The sequence below is a fragment of the Ictidomys tridecemlineatus genome, chromosome 10, assembly GCF_052094955.1.
Source record: "Ictidomys tridecemlineatus isolate mIctTri1 chromosome 10, mIctTri1.hap1, whole genome shotgun sequence".
NCBI classification, from domain to species: domain Eukaryota; kingdom Metazoa; phylum Chordata; class Mammalia; order Rodentia; family Sciuridae; genus Ictidomys; species Ictidomys tridecemlineatus.
Window position 1 is genome coordinate 50,134,343 of NC_135486.1, and position 18,014 is coordinate 50,152,356.

Below are 18,014 nucleotides of genomic sequence, written 5' to 3' on the forward strand. Positions count from 1 at the left end.
AAGACTCACCTTTTTCTACCTGAATCCTAAAAGCATTTCTTTTTCTTCGACCATAGTCTATACTAAAAAAAAAAAAAAAAAAAAAAGTTTAGTAAAGTGGTCTCCATCAATATATTTTTCATTAAGCTCAATCTAAATGGCCACATGATTTTTCATAAATATTTAATCATGCCACTCTTCACATTGCCATGAACCAATTTTTAAAGAATTTTTAAGTTCATATTTATACACTGCATTCTCTCAGTATTATTCCGTACTTAACTAGTTGATTTTGTTTGAATATTTTTAGTTTGCGATTTCAAATATCCCAAAATTTTGAAAGAACGTAATGAATATCCATATAATCTTTACCTAAAGTAAATCTTCACTTTGCTACATTTACTTTATTTCTCTCTGCACTGACAGAATCATTTGAAAATTAATTACTGGCATTTCACCTCAAAAATCAGCATGCCTCTTTGTAAAAAAGGATATTTAACTATATAACCATAGTAAAATTAGCACACACAAGAAATATTGGGACTGGTTATAGCTCAGTGGTATATCGTTTGCCTTGCATGCGTAAGCCACTGGGTTCAAATCTCAGCACCACAAAAATTAAATAAATAAAAATATTGTGTCCATCTACAACTAAAAAAATATTTTAAAAAGAAATTTAATACTGATAAAATATTATTTAATAGAGTCTATATTAAAATTTTTCAAACTGTTCCCCCAAGATGTTCTTAGATGGCTGGGTGCAGTGGTGCATGCCTGTAATCCCAGAGGTTCAGGAGGCTGAGGCAGGAGTATTGCAAGTTCAAAGCCAGCCTCAGCAAAGATGAGGCACTAAGCAACTCAGTAAGACCCTGTCTCTAAATAAAAGTAGGGCTAGAGATGTGGCTCAGTGGTTAAGTGCCCCTGAGTTCAATCCCTGGTACCAAAACCAAAAACAAGCTTTTCTTAGATTTTTATTTTCTTTTAATTAGAGTCTAATCAAGGTTCATGCATTCACTTTGTTCTCTTTAGACTCATTTAAATTATAATCATCTTTTCTTTGACAGATGTTTTTATTATTTTTTTTCTTTCACTTTTTTTATTGGTACATTATACTTGTACATATAATGAAATTGTTACATGCCTATACATGCATACAATATAACAATGTTATTTGGAATCACTCACTCCTCAGCACTTCCCCTACTTCTTCCCTACCTCCCACCCCCTATCTTTTTTCCCTACTGATGTCCCTTTTATCTTCATGAGATCACCTTTCTTTTTCTTTTTCCTCTAGCTTCTACATATGAAAGAAAACATATGACCCCTGACTTCTGAGTTTGACTTATTATGCTTAACATAATGGTCTCCAGTTCTATTCATTTTCCCGCAAATGACATAATTTCATTTTTCTTTATGACTAAATAAAACTCTATTATCTATATATATACACCACATTTTCTTTATCCATTCATCCACTGATGGAATACCCAGGCTGGTTACATAGTTTGGCTATCATAAATTGTGCTGCTATAAACATAGGTAAGCATGTATCACTGTAGTATGACCGCTTTAATTCTTCAGGATAAATATTGAGGAGTAGGAAAACAAGGTCATGTGGTGGTTCCATGCCTAGTCTTTTGAGGAACCTCTGAACTAATTTCCAACAGTGGTTATACTCATTTACAATCCAACCTATAGTGTAAAATGATCCTTTTTCTCCAACATTTATTATTATTTGAATTCTTAATGACTGCCATTCTGATAGGTATGAGATGAAATCTCTATAAAGTTTTGATTTGCAATTCCCTAATTGCTAATGATGTTCAACATTTTCTCATATATTTGTTGGACATTTGTATTTTTTCTTTTGAAAAGTGTCTGTTTAATTCATTTGCCCATTCATTAATTGGGTTACTTAATTTTTTGGTGAAAAAAAAAACTGAGTTCTTCATATGTTCTAGATATTAATCCTCTGCCAGAAGAGTAGCTAGATTTTCTTCCATTCTGTAGGCTTTCTCTTCACATTCTTAATTATTTCCTTTGCTGTGCCGAAGCTATTTAATTGGATGCCATCCCATTTATTAACTCTTGACATTATTTCCTGAGCTTTAGGGATTCTATTGAGAAAGTTGTTGACTATGCATATATGCTGCAGTGTTGACCCTACACTTTCTTTGATCCATTTTGAGTTGACTTTTATGCAGGATGAGAGATAGGGATCAAGTTTCATTCTTCTACATATGGATAACCAGTTTTCCCAGCACCATTTGTTAAAAGGGTTAAAAGGGCTGTCTTTTCTCCAATGTGTTTTTAGCACCTTTGTCAACAGATCAGATGACTTTAGATGGGTAGGGTTTTTATCTCTGTGTCTTCTATTCTTTACCACTGGTCTATATGTCTGTTTTTATGCCCATTCATGCAGTTTTTGTTACCATAGCCCTAAAATATAATTTGAAGTCTGGTATTATGATGCCTCTAGCATTGCTATGTTGGCTTAGAATTGCTTTATCTATTCTGGGTATTCTTCCAAATTAATTTCAGGATTGTTTTCTAGTTCTGTGAAGAATGTCATTGATATTTTGATGGGGACTACATTGAATCTGTATGTTGCTTTTGGTAGTATGGTCATTTTAATAATATTAATTCTGTCTATCCATGAACATGGGAGGTTTTTCCATCTTCTGAGGTCTTCAATTTCTTTCTTCAGGATTTTATAGTTTTCACTATAGAGGTTTTTCACCTCCTTGGTTAGATTCATTCCTAGGGGGTTTTTTTGTTTGTTTGTTTGTTTGTTTGTCTGTTTTGTTTTTATTTTGAGGCTATTATCAATGAAATGGTTTCTTGATTTATTTTTTAGCAGATTCATTGTTGGTATATAGGAAATATGTTGCCTACTACCTTGCCAAATTTGTTTATTAGCTCTAGCAGTTTTTTGGTGGACTTTTTTTGATCTTCTACAAACAGACGCTGACATTTTTGAAAGGCTCAGACCAGTTAATTCATAAAATTTCCTGTAATCTAGATCTATTTTGTATTTCCTCACTATTAAATTCAAGCTAAGCATTTCTAGCAAGATCATATAGTAAAAATGACAGATGAAAGCTTGATAAGGAAAAGAATATTTATATAACTTCAGAGTAAATTCTTAAAAATTATACACACACATATATATATGCATGCGCTGGGGGAAAGGGAAATGCAGAAAAAATCCAAATGTAGGGATTTAATATATAAAAACTATGTTGTAATCTTCAAGTGTCAAAATCATGAAAAACAAGGAAAAGCTGAGCAACCAGTACAGATTAAAGGAGACTAAAAAGACAAAACAACCAAATATGATCTTGGATTGTATTTTGGTGTAGGGAAAAAACCCACAAAACAATAAAGGACATTAATGGGACAATAGGCAAAATATGAATACAAATTAGATAATATTATCATATAACCATTATTTTTTCTAGTTTTAATTAATGAACTACAGTTATGTAATAGAAAGTCTTTGTACTGTGGTAGTAGAAGCCAATGTGACTCCATTTTGTTTTATGACTTCATCCTATAAAACAACCATGCCAAGTAAAAGAGTCATGACTGGGGCAAGATGTTCTTTTCCTTTTGCTATAGAAACCTTTAAGAACACGGAACTACCTAATGGGATATTGTTTCTGTAACTAGAGTAACAGGGCTCTGTTTCTCTAACTGGGGTGACTGGGATAACTGGGATTGGTTAGGCTTCCCTCCGCTTGACTGCACTGTCCCGCTTCCGTAACCTGGCTTGCTTGCATTGGCTAGACCCCCCACCCGCCACACCACCACCCGAAAACATCCCTTTTGCGGTTTTCAGGCTTATAAGGAGTGCCCTTGCAATTGTTCGGGGCTAATCAGGGAACACCTTTATGTTCTGGTCAGCCGACACCAGTGTGCTTCAATAAAGGCTTGATTCGATTATACATGAGTGGTCTGGAAGTCAGTTTATGAAACCCTGGGATGAAGCTTTAACTATAACAGTTCTACTAGAGGCACAGACCAGCTACTTAGCTGGTTGAAACAGGAGGATCCACATTTGAGGCTAGCAATTTAGCGAGACTACGTCTCAAAAAATTTTAAAAAGTCTACAAAGTGTAGGTCATTAATGTGTTTGCCTAGCAAAATGGAGGTCCTGGATTCAATTCCATATTACCCCCCCCAACCCCGAGCACACACACACACAAATCTTTGTTCTTTTGAAAACAGACAATAGGTAAGGAATACATGGGTTTTCTTTGTATATGCTATTCTTTCAACTTTAAGTTTACTATTCTTTCAATTTTTCCTCAAGTTTGAAAATATATCAAAATAAAAAGCTTTAAATAAAGCAAATATTGTACTAAATCATGGCCATTTAAAAAAGCAATTTTTGGCAGGGAGCAGTAGTGTACACCTTTATTCCCAGAAGCTGGGAAGGCTGAGGCAGGAGGTTTGCAAGTTCAAGACCAGCCTCAGCAACTTACAGGGCCCTAAGCAACTTAGACTGTCAAAAAATATATATAAATAAAAAGGATTGGGCATGTGGTTAAGGGATCCTGAGTTCAATCCCTGATGTAAAAAAAAAAAAAAGGCAATTTATCGGTTAGATTAAAACTCAGCAGTACAGCACCTACATACCATGTATGAGCATGTATGAAGCCCTAGGTTCAATCTGGAGAAATGCAAAAATAAATTAATTAATTTTAAAAGCAAGTTAATTGGGAGGCTGAGGCAGAAAAACCACAAATCTGAAAGCCTGGATAACTCAGTGAGACCATATCTCAGAAAATAAAAAACTCAATGGAAAAGGAACTTGAGCAAATTATGTTCAAGTAATATGAATATATCAATACAAAGTTTTTCCTTCCAAACAGGTTTATGCTTTTAAAAATCAATTAACTAATTTAAATGGGGAATGGGCTATAAACCAGTAAGTTGAAATACTTCTATTAGCAGCAAATCATATGAAAATTTGAGAAAACTGAAAACACAAACCTTAAGACAATAAAAAAGGCTAATAATAGTCACCTACTAAACCTTATATTAAGGAAGAAACACCTACCAAATGACAATCAATATTCAGAACACTAATCCTTACCTTTTTCAACAGAATTACTCTTCTGAACTGAACTTAATAAAACTCAATCAAAAGCATCTAGCAATCAACATATACCTAACACTAAAAAGAGAACTGGAAAATGATTGTAACTAAAAACACAAGGTACAACCATGAATCTAAAACAAAAGATCTAAAACAAAACCATTTTACTAACCTAATTTAAAAAAACAACTAAGAATATATATAGATAGCATAATTTATAGCACTGCTTATGTGATATTCAAATATCAAAAACTAAGGATTACATATTGATACACAAAGTTTTCTTTCCCTTCAATCCCCAAGACCAAAAAAAAAAAAAAAAAAAAAGTCTCCTCCATGCTGTCATGTAACTTAATCCATGGACCTAACCTTTGTTTTATAGTTACTGGTGACTGTTTATCTTCCTCCACTTCTGGACTGTGAATTTCTGATTTACATTTATTTTCATATCTACTATAGCATATGAAACTGCCCTTATATAAAATAGGCACTTAATAAGTATCTGTTATAATATGAAAAATCAAAAGCTCCCGATATCTGATAGGAATGCTACAGTATAAAATGGGAAAAATCTGCCTGACACACGATCTGGTATAAATCATATTATTCTGCTATATTTCACTAAATATAATCACTAACATGAGACAAAGCAATTTCAATGTCTCTGAAAATGAGCTACATTATTCTGCTTCTAAATGAAGATCCAAGAATCTACTTCTATTTTTGGCACACATTTTTCAACCTATCAGAATAAAATCTTGGTATGATTTGAATGACAAAGACGAAAGAGAAAGCCCTTTCCAGGGGCTGGGGATGTGGCTCAAGCGGTAGCGCACTCGCCTGGCATGCGTGCGGCCCGGGTTCGATCCTCAGCACCACATATCAACAAAGATGTTGTGTCCGCCGAGAACTTAAAAATAAATATTAAAAATCTCTCTCAAAAAAAAAAAAAAAAAAAAAAAAAAGCCCTTTCCATACTGAAATTAGCAATAATGGCTCTAATTTCTTTGAGATCCCATTTTTGAAAAGCCGTAAATCAAGCATGTAATTCTGCACCCTGCTGGCTCAGCAAATTTTTACTTATAAATTATTCATAGTAGGTGAGCATAATTTCAGAACTATGTAAATATATTATCTGGTAATAAAAAAAGGAAAGAAATGAAAGTACTAAAGAAAAACTTAAATGACTAAGTAAGGGCACAAGAATTCCTTATAAATGAGCACTTCAAATGCTCTCACCAAAGCCACTGTGCTATCTTACAATATTAACATGAAGTTCCTCAATAAACCCCTCCATCTGACCCCGTACCATTCTCTGAAAAGAACTAATCTTGTCCCCTCTTTTGATAATTTCACTTTGATAATTAAGCTGTCTAGGAACTGACAGTTATTTATTCACTTAGTCACTTATTCAGTCAACTCCTCTGATTTTATCAAATGAGTGTTGACCTCCCTTGGATAACTAGCCAAGAGCCTGGAATCCAAAGAAGATACTATTCAGGCACTATAAAAACTCTGCCTTTATGCAGGGCACTATGGTGTGCATACCTGTCAACATATCCTAGCAACTCTACAGGCTGAGGCAAGAAGATCTCAATCTGGCAACTTTGTAAGACCTTATCGCAAAACACAAAATTTAAAAAAGAAAGGACTGGGGATGTAGCTGAGTGGTAAAGCACCAAAAATAAAAATAACTCTTCCTAGTTGGACAAACATTTTACACACACATATTATGGTGACATGCAATAACAGATAGCAATCATGACAGTTATGGAGTATGTATATAAGAAAGAGAGGAGAGACAGAGAGAATGTGTATGTGTGTGTGTTTGTGTGTGTGTGTTTGTAGAGAAAAAGAGAGAGATTACAAATTGTTATTAGCTATTACATGTAATACAAGGCAGGCAGACAGGAAGAACTAGATCATGAGACCTTTTGTTTTTTCTTTCTCTTTTTTGGTACCGGGGATTGAACTCAGGGGCACTCGACAACTGAGCCACATCCCCACCCCTGTTTTGTATTTTATTTAGAGACAGGGTCTCATTGAGTTACTTAGTGCCTCAGTGTTGCTCAGACTAGCTCTGAACCCCCAATTCTCCCGTCTCAGCCTCCCTAGCTGCTAGGATTACAGGTATGTGCCACCATGCCCAGCCAGATCCTGAGACCTTTAAGCAGTTGAGAAAAAAAAAAAAAATCACTGATACATACAAAAGACAAGTGAAGGCTTATAAAATAGGGGCATAACAAGGTTGAATAAGCACTCTAAAGAGATTACTTTGAGACCAATGTGATTTTGCAACCTATACACTCAGAAAAATGAGAAATTATATCCCATCTGATTTAAATGTATGATATGTCAAGGTCATTGTACTGTCATGTGTAACTAATTAAAACAAATAAAATTTTTTTAAAAAAATTAAAAAATTTTAAAAAAGAGATTACTTTGATAGCTGTGGTGTGGCTGGTTTAGAAGAGTAGTTTTCAGTGGAGGTGGTAATACATCTAGAAGACATTTTGAAAATTAGAGGGATGATTTGAGGTGTAACATGTTGGGGAATAGTATGGCAATTTAGTGAGTGTGGTCATTAATTACTGGATACTCTATGTGCTAGACAACCCCACCCTTCTTCATGACTTTCAGTTGTTCTACCAAATATTTGTGATGGTGCAAAACTTGTTTATATGGTTCACTGAGACCACCAAGAACATTGTGGTCATGGTATCTAAGATGCCCACAGAACACATTTATATCAGTCTGCACTTGTTGTTATCATAGTCATACTTATTCTATCAATAAACTCAATGTTCTGACTGCCATTATATTTTCTATTGTCGCAATAGGCCTGAGCACTTATGGATTTGAGAACCAGTGTATTAAAGCAGGGGTCAGCAAACTCTGTAAAAGGGCCAGATGGCAAATATTTAGGCTTTAAAGGCCATATTGTCTCTGATGAAACTATTGAACTTACTTTTATAACACAAAAGCAAAAACATAAATAAACAAAACCACTTAATTTAATGGACACAATTTTCATGTATCCCAAAATATTCTGAAACATTTTTTCAACCATTTAAAAATGTAAAACTGGGCTGGGGATGTGGCTCAAGCGGTAGTGCGCTCGCCTGGCATGCGTGCAGCCCGGGTTCGATCCTAAGCGCCACATACAAACAAAGATGTTGTGTCTGCCAAATACTAAAAAATAAATATTAAAAAAAATATATATTCTCTCTCTCTCTCACTCACTAAAAATAAATAAAAATGTAAAACCAAATCCAAATGCAGTTACACATGCCTATAATACCAATTACTCAGAAGCTGAGGCAGGAGGATCACAGTTATAAGGCCAAACTCAGCAACTTAGCAGGACCCTATCTCAAAATACGAAATGAAAAGGGGTAAGGATGTGGTTCAGTTGTAAAGAGTCCCTGAGTTCAATCTCTCGTACAGTAAAAAAAATTTAAAATAAATACAGTAAAACCATTCTTAGTGCATTAAAAACATGGTAGGCTGGTCTGGCATAAGGGCCACAGTTTGGTAACTATGAATTAAAGAGGAAGGCAAGCTAAATGCATAAGAAATTGAAAACAGGCACATGCTGGTAATCCCAGTAACTCGGGAGGCTAAGGAGGTGGATCACGACTTCAAACTCAGCTTCAGCAACTTAGCAAGGCCCTAAGCAACTTAGAGACACACTGTCTCAAAATGAAACACAAAAAGGGCTGGGGATGTGGATCAGTGGTTAAGTGCCCCTGGGTTCAATCCCTGGCATAAAAAAAAACAAAAAAAAAAGCATGAGAGGTTGAAACGAAGTCTAAACAAGAAATATAGGGCTGGGGATGTGGCTCAAGCGGTAGCACGCTCGCCTGGCATGCGTGCAGCCTGGGTTCGATCCTCAGTACCACATACAAAGATGTTGTGTCCGCCAAAAACTAAAAAACTAAATAAATAAATACTCTTTCTCTCTCTCTCTCTCTAAAAAAAAAAAAGAAAGAAAGAAAAGAAAAGAAAAGAAAAAACATAGAAGCTCTGAATTAAACCAATAATGAGTGGAGAAGAGGGAGAAAAGCCACCACCAAATATTTAAAAGATAATAGAGCAAGGCTTGGTGACTTACTGTGTAGATGTGCACGTAAGAGGATGGCTAGGTAGAAACAGGAAGACAAAACAAGGTATTTAACCTGAGTGATTAAGTGAGTAACTGTACTATCAACTAAGGAAAAAGAAAAAAAAAAGAGTTACCTGGGAGTGAAGGTAACATTCATGATCTGCTCTCTTTTGCTGATACCCCAAACTCTGCCCTTTATGTTCTCTCCCAGTGACACCACCTGCTATTTTAGATCCACTCCCTCACTCCCATCTCTAGTTAAAAAAAAAAAATCTTTGTTTAAAAAAAAAAACACCAAGTGGCAAAGCAATTCATACATTTCATTGAATGAATGGTGGAAACAGCAGCAAGCTTAAACCACTCATGAAATAAATTTTGATGAAAAAAAGAAGAAATATTGAGCAAAAGCAAAAGTGGAGTATATAAATTTTTTAAAAAGTCTTTTTAGTTATCTTCTTTTCATACTTCTTAAAACAAGAGTTGGTACTGGGAAGCCTGCCTTCCTCTCTAATTCAGTTACCAAACTATGGCCCTTATGCCAAACCAGCCTATCACATTTGTAATGCACTAAGAATGGTTTTACTGTATTTATTTTTTAATTTTTTTTATTATACTAGGGATTGAATTCAGGGGCACTTTACTACTGAGCCACATCCTCACCTCTTTTCATTTTGTACTTTGAGATAGGGTCCTGCTAACTTGCTACTGTCAACAAATATCTAAAAACGTAGAAATGGCTTTGGGACCGGGCAAGGATAGATGCTACAAGAATTTTGAGGCATATGTTAGGGAAAAAAACCTAGAATGCTGACCAGGCACAGTGGCACATGCTTGTAATCCCAGCTACTCAGGAGGCTGAGGCAGAAGGATCACAAATTCAAGGCCAGCATGGGCAACTTAGTGAGACCCAGTATCAAAATAAAATTGCAAAAGAGCTGGGGATGTAGCTCAGTGATAAAGCAGCCCTGGGGTCAATCCATAGCATCAAAAGAAAGCCCAGAAGAACAGAATTTGGGGAATAACATGAAGAACTTGTGCAATGAGTTGAATGGGTTTCTCCTACAAACTCATACGTTGAAGTTCTAATCCCCAGTACTTGAGAACATAACTGTACTGGAGACAGAGCATTTAGAAGTGATCAAGATAACATGAGGTCACATGGATGGGCTACAATTCATTTTGATTGGTGTGCTTATAAGAAAAGATTAGGACACAGATAGGTATTCACAGAGGAAAGTCCATGTGAAGACAAACAAACTCTACTGATGTCTTCATCTTGGACTTCTAGCCTCCAGAACTGTGAGCAATTAAACTCATTATTTAAGTCATCCAGTCAATATACTTTGTTACAGCAGCCTATAGCAAACAAATTCATAGACTAAGGAAGAAAAGAAAATAAAGACACTGAAAACAAACCAGAGTCAATGAAAAATAAGAAAGAGAAGATGTGGAATTAAAAACAAAAAAAAAATTTAATCTTCAGTGGAAAGTCTGAGTGAGTGATATATTTCTAGATTAAAACATTGAAGGAGGGTTGGGGTTGTGGCTCAGAGGTACAGTGCTTTCCTAGAACACTTGAGGCACTGGCTTCAATCCCCAGAACCACTTAAAAAAACTAACTAAATAAAGATACTGTGAACATTTGCAACTAAAAATATTTTTAAAAACCAACAACAACAACAACAACAAAAAAAAAAACTGAAGGAGATCATTACTGACAGTTTTGCTTTTCTAATGAAGCCTGAAAGAAAGTAATATCTCTATCTCCTGATCAGACAGTGTGAGAGGCTGAAAGGTAAAAAGTAGCCATCACCCCTAGTGAAAAGGACAGCTCACTGCATATAATAGATGCTTACAGACATCATATAACATGAATTGAATTCCAAAGCATATGGATTGAAGAGGTAATGCTAGCCGTCATTGATGTCAACTGGAAATTTAAGCTGGATGAAAACTTTTACAATGGTAGAAGTGGGGAAGCAAGGATCTAGAAACTACATTTTTACCTGTACATTCTTTGCAAATCAGATGCTAAGATTCCAGTGTCCACATATTTGCCACATCTATTACTGGTGAGGTACTAAAACAGAAAATATGAAAAACATAAAACACTCAATATTTCAAACTCTGTAATTATCAAGAAACAAGAGACCAAGCTATTAAAACATTATACTTTAAATTCTTCATTAATAAAGTATACCAAAATAATTTTTAAAAATCACCAAATAATTGTCAATTTGAAATCAGAATTTAATCAACAATATTAATCACCATTACAACACAAGAATATTAATAACTAGACAGCTTTATAGTAGTGAGTCTGGGCTTACTATAACCAATGTTCCCAAATACAACTGAATACAGAAGTAAACTATTGGGAATGAGAAAGACAGTAGAATGAATCAGACACAACTTTCCTATGTTCATATATGAATACACAACCATTGTAACTCCATATTATGAACAAACAACAAGAATGGGAAGTTATACTCCATGTATATATGATATGCCAAATACATTCTACTGTAAAGTATAACTTAAAAGAATAAATTTTAAAAAAAGATTTTTTTTTAAGCCAGCCTCAGTTGCTAGGCAACTCAGCAAGACCTTGTTTCTAAATAAAATATTAAAAAGGGCTGGGAATATGGCTTAGTGGTTAAGTGTTCCTGGGTTCAATTCCAAGGCTCCTCCCTCCCCCAAAAAAATAACTGATTATTTAAGAATGAAATACATTAATTTTCATTTGATTTTTGTATATTGTTTTTCAAAAAGTTACTAAAGTTATTTGGACTAACTTCTTACTAACTTACTTGAACATCACTAATTAACAGACAGATTACCTATTATTGGTGACCTAGAGGTACTATGAAAAAACTACTGAGACCCTAAAGTCCCTGTGAACCAAAAGAGTTTGGGAACCTCTATCTTAGGCACTGTTCTCAGGCCTTTTATTTTCTCTTAAAACACTCTTATGAGGTAGATATTAGCCTCCACATTTTATAGGTAAAATAATTTAAATGAGGCTTAAAAAGTTGTCAAGCAGCATATAATACATCGAAGGGGCAGAATTTAAGTTAGACTATCAGCCTATGTATTTCAATATAATATCCAGTCTGACTTTCTTACTTCATACAACTTTTTTTCCAAGCACAGGGCATCAGATTCAGTACCCCAAACTGGATCATTCTAGCTCATCTTCTCCTTCTCTGGCCTCCTACAGCATGTTGCCATTTGCTACAGTTATTTTAAATTATACTTAATTGTGTGTATCTCATAGCTGCTGTTAAAAAAAAAAAAAAAAAAGCTGGGTATGTAGCTCAGTGTACAGCATTTGCCTACAACGTGAGAGGACCTGGATTTGATCCCTAGCACCACAAAATATAAGTCTAATTTCCATTTTAAAAAAAAGAGAGAGAGAAAGAAAGAAAAAAGAAACAGAGGGGCTGGGGTTGTGGCTCAGCGGTAGAGCTCACTCATCTAGCATGAGCAGGGCACTGGGTTTGATCCTCATCAGCACATAAAAATAAATAAATAAATAAATAAAGGTATTGTGTCCAACTACAACTAAAACAAAAATATTTTTTTAAAAAAGGAAAGAAACAGGGCTGGGGATGTGGCTCAAGCGGTAGCGCGCTCGCCTGGCACACATGCGGCCCGGGTTCGATCCTCAGCACCACATACCAACAAAGATGTTGTGTCTGCCGAGAACTAAAAAATAAATATTAAAAATTCTCTCTTTCTCCCTCTCTCTCCCCCCTCTCTCACTCTCTCTTTAAAAAAAAAAAAGGAAAGAAACAGAATAGAAAGATGTCTAAAATATGCCACTAAGTGGAAAAAAAATCAAGCAGAAGAAAATGTCTTATTAAAAAAAGAATATATAAGTATGTATAGGCATACAAAATCTTTAGAAAATATAATAGAAACTCTCCATGGTCACCACTAGAAAGAACAAAGATGATAGGACTTCTTTTCATTTTAAGTCCATCTGTCCCTTTTTTGTTTTGTTTAAAAGATGGAATCTCACTACATTGCCCAGTCTGGCCCAAAACTCCTAGGTTCAAATGATCTTCCTGCCTCAACCTGGTGAGTGGCTGCTACTACAGGCCTGGACCACTACACCCAGCTTTGTCCCTTTCATTTTAAGCTATAAGACCTATTATTTTTACAATGAACCAAAGTGAAAACTATAAATTTGATAATGTCAAGAATTAAAAAGCAGTCAACTGTGGGCAGGACTGAGAAAAGACCACTTGATTCAACAGTGTTCAGCGACCTGAATACAGTGAAGTAGTAAGTTGTGGGACTATCTATAGAAAGAGTAATTCAAGAGTGAGTAAACAGCAAGAACAAAGGTCCTGTGCTTGGCATCTATAAGAAACTCAATGTGGTTAGGACTGAGTAAATAAGGGAGAGAGCAAATGGAAACTACTGGGACAGGAAAAATAGAGGCACTTTTCTAGATTAGATTTTACTCCAGGTGTCCCAAACCCCATTAAAGCATTTTGTTTTGTTTTGTTTTTGGTACCAGGGATTGAACCCAGGGGCACTTAACCACTGAGCTACATCCCCAGTCCTTTTTTATATTTTATGTAGAGACAGGATCTCTCTAAGTTGCTTAGGCCCTTGCTAAATTGCAGAGGCTGGCTTTGAACTCACAATCCTCATGCCTCAGTCTCCTGAGCTGCTGGGATTACAGGTATACACCATTGCACATGGCTTATTGAATGGTTTTCAGCAGAGCTCTGACAAGCTCCAATTTAGCCTTTAAAACAATCTCTGGCTGCTCTGTGGGGAATAGATTTTAGGTAAAAGAAGAATCAAAGACATCAGTTAGATGGCTATTGCAATTATATAACAAGGAGATTGGTGGTTTGGAATTGCATGGTTGGAGGAAGAGACTGTAAGTGCTTGGATATGGAATATACACTAATTTAAAGGTAAAGCCAACCAAATTGTTGATGAATTGGATATGGGAGTGAAAGAAAGTTAGAATGATCCTTAAGGTTTTTGTTAACAAATGGGATGGAGGGTGGAGTCATTTCCTGAAATCCAGAACACTAACATACATTTGGAGGAAAAATCAAAAGATTGGTTTAGACATGTTAAGTTAGAGATAGCTATTAGACAAACATTCAAGAAAACAATCAACTAGGCAGCTGGATATACCAATCTGGAATCCAAGATAAAACCTGGACTGTAGATACAAATTTAAGAATCATGAATATGTAGATAATAAAACTGGATGAGGTAACCACGTAGTAGAGAAAGATAAGTGAGGAGAATGTGGAAAGAGGAGGAAAGAGGGGTAAGAAACCAGAGTGCAATGAGAAGCTGAGGAAGGAGGTCAGAGGTTCAAGGAACCAGAGGCTGGGGCCACTTCCAACATTTCGAGGGCAGTAGAAAAGGATCCAAAAAGGAGATTGCAGAGTGACTGATGAGGTAAAGGCAAAACAAATTAAGTATATAGATCACAAACTCTGATGTGAAAGAATATCTCTCCCTTCTTTTAACTCAGATTGTTTGCTGACCATACCATTTGCCACATATTGCTTTCGACTAATGGTTATAAAAATGAAAAAAAGTGGGAAGGGAAGGGAAGAGAGGCGGCATGGGGTTTGAAAGGATAGTGGAATGTGATGGACATTATTATCCAAAGTACATGTGTGAAGACACGAATTGGTCTGAATGTACTTTGTAACAACCAGACATATGAAAAATTGTGCTCTATATGTGTAATAAGAATTGCAATGAATTCCGCTGTCACATGAACAAAAATTAATTTAAAAAGTAAATAAAAATAAAAATAAAAAAGCAAGTAAGGAACCTATTATAATCGTCTAACCCGTGCTTCCTTTTTTACTGTTTCACAATTTGACAGCTACCTCTCTGAGAACCGCTCATTAACGTTTTCTTTATGACCCTCTGAGGCCGTCAGAAGAAAGTTTGTGTACAAGACGTGTGGTTATCACTGTCAGGCGAATTCCACTCTTCGCCCTACCGTAGTGAGAGAAAGCCGTGTCTCACCCTCAAAGGAGTAGAGCTGTCGACAGACCCCATGCCCGAACCCAAACTAGGAGGGAATAAGGCAGGAAGCTAGTCGGGTTCGCCCTTAAAAAGAAAAGCAACGCCCTGGGGTGGAGACTAGAGACCGCTGCGAGGCAGAAACAAGCAAAATACATACCTGGATAATTCGCTGCTTGAGTTTATTATCCACGAACGCTGCGGGTCTGGGCTTCATTACGTCTACCTCGAGGCCTCAGTTCCGGCCGCCAGTACCACATGAACCGGGGGCCTTCTCGAGGCTGTCCGCAGCAATCGCCACTCTCGCCGCACCCGAAATGTTCCCCGCCCGGCCTAAACTGCGTCGTTTTCCTCAAGACAAGAGTACTACGAGTGAGGTGGATGAGGACTACTATGGAGAAGAAAACGAAAACCTCAGGGAGTTCGTAATATTATTTTTTTCAGGCTTATCCAACATGCCTTGGACGATTAGGCCCCCTTTGAATATGCTCAACTTTATTGGTTCCCACCTAGGTGGACAAAGACCCGCGGCAGCGGAGGAGTGATTCCATCCTAGGCAGCTCGTGGTTAATTTGGTTTCTTTTGTCACATCCAGCCTTCCCAGCCACACTCTTTTCGAATACAGAATTAGTCTTAGGGGAGAACTCGAACAAAACCAAAGATACCATGGATGGTTAAGTTAGGATGAAAGAGTCTGGGTGTAAAAAGGAAAGGCGCTGGGGCGTGGTGGTGTACCCCTGTAATCCCAAATGTTTCAGGTCTTATTTGATTTAAGCAATATTAAGTGCCGCCTATTATGTTTGTCACTAGGGAAGCTGAGACCGGAGTATCGAAAGTTTGCGGGACCTCTCCGAGTTCGAGACTAGCCTCAGCAGTTAAAGAGATCCTGCCTCAAAATCTAAAAAATAAAAAGAGATTGGGATGTATCTCCATTGGTAAAGCTCCTCTGAGATGAATCTCCACTACCAAAAAAGGAAAGGACTAGTTTACCAAAATAACTAGGGATTTGGCTTTGGTGGTTTTAAAATTAGATAGATAGATAGCTAGATAGATGATATAGATTTTGTAGTTGAACACAATATCTTTATTTTACTTATGTTTATGTGGTGCTGAGTATCGAACCCAGGGCCTACACGTGCTAGGCGAGCATTCTACCCCTGAGCCACAATCCCAGGCTCCCTCCCCCCCACCCCGGCTTTTAAATTTACTTTTAGAACTCATTTGATCTGACGCTATTGTTAACAGATAATTTATTAAGCACAAGTCTCTCAGAATTTTCCTAAATGTACACATCTTCCCCAAGAAGTTTATCGCAAGGTTATGGAGACACAGAAATATGGGACAGTTATCATTTATGAAAAAGAAAAAACGTTGCAGGTTTTAGTTTCTATTTCTAAAATCTTTTCAATATTGTTTCAGGTCTTACTTGATTTAAGCAATACTAAGTGCTTCCTGTTATGTTTGTCACAGAAAAGCAGGGAGCTGAAACTCCAAACCTCCATTCTTATGGTATAACTGACAAAAAAATTAAAGTCATGAAAATGTAAAGAGAAAATGAGGTGAAAGTAAAGTAAAAGCAAAGTGAGGCTTAAGCAGAGAGCACTCTCAAGAGAGAGTGGGCCCTCTCTGAGCAGGGAATTGACAAAGGAGACAATAGCTGTTTCCAAATTTATTACTCTTTGATGTTCACTAGGAGAACTGGGGTCCACCCGCTGCACTCATTGCCAATCAGGTAGGTGTTCAATTCCTCCTTCTTGTTGGGACAGTGCAGTTGGGTTTTGTTGTTGCTGTTTTTGGTACTGAGGACTGAACTCAGGGGCACTCGGCCACTGAGCCACAGCCACAGCCCTATTTTGTATTTTATTTAGAGAAAGGGTCTCACTCAGTTGCTTAGAGCTTCCTGGCCACTGAGATGGGCTTTGAATTCTTGATCCTTCTGTCTCAGCTGCCGTAGCCATTGGGTTTACAGGTGTGCTCTGTGCCACCTGGCCAGTTTTTGACCTTAGTTGGTCCTCTCTGGAACTGTCATGATGGCCATCCTATTTAGGGGGACTTTATTCCAAATCAATCCCATATTAATGTGAGCATAGGGTCAATAACTGGTCAGAAGTTACCTTAGAGTAGCTGTGCTACTAAAGTAGCTGTGCTACTTTCTTTTCAGATGGAGACCTTTATATCTATGATTCCTAACTTCACATTAACCTCGGTGGACCCTGTCAAGAGTTAGTCCCATTAATCCTGTTCTCTTCTTGTGATTTCCAACTAGCTCTCTTGCTTTCATTTAGTTTCTACAGATTAACTGCCACCATTTGATTTCTCGTCCACTCTTAAAATAGTTTAAAGAAGGACCTTAAAGTAATTTAAAGAACACTTTGGGCCTGGTGTTGTGGCTCAGTAATAGAGTGCTTGCCTAGCATGCTTGAGGCACTGGAATCATCCCCAGCACCACATAAAAATAAAACAAAATAAAGGTACTGTGTCCATCTACTAATAAAAATAAAATATATTTTTTTAAAAGAATTTTGTGACCTTACCATGATTTCACTGCTTGCTCATTGCTAGCTACTACTTAACATATTGAAGAATACCAGATGTGAAACCATGTTAATAGATAATTTTATCTTCTCTCACAAGTCATTCATGACTTATCCTTCAAAACGAGTTCAGATCATATCCCTGCTCATTTCAATGGCTCTAAGCTGAACACTGAATTAAGTATAGATTTTTCCACTCTGATATTAAAATTATTGGTCCACTCATCTCCAACTTCATTTCCCACTTCTTCATTATCTGTTCTCTGTCTTA

At 36.6% G+C, this 18,014-nt stretch overlaps 1 protein-coding gene across 8 annotated transcripts in view; it reads right to left on the reverse strand.

Moving 5' to 3' along the window:
• Nvl (nuclear VCP like) overlaps positions 1–15,519 on the reverse strand; it is a 107,369-nt gene extending 91,850 nt beyond the window's left edge. For all 8 annotated transcript variants that reach the window (XR_013426572.1, XR_013426570.1, XR_013426571.1 and 5 more), the window contains exons 1-3: positions 15,370–15,519; positions 11,195–11,268; positions 10–62 (exon numbers count right to left, since the gene is read on the reverse strand). Coding sequence is in view for 5 of the 8 variants with exons in the window: in XM_040276821.2 (XP_040132755.2) it covers positions 10–62; positions 11,195–11,268; positions 15,370–15,426 (184 nt within the window). In the remaining 3 variants the exon portion in view is untranslated. The remainder of the gene's footprint in view (positions 1–9; positions 63–11,194; positions 11,269–15,369) is intronic.
• Between the last annotated feature and the right edge of the window lie 2,495 nt (positions 15,520–18,014).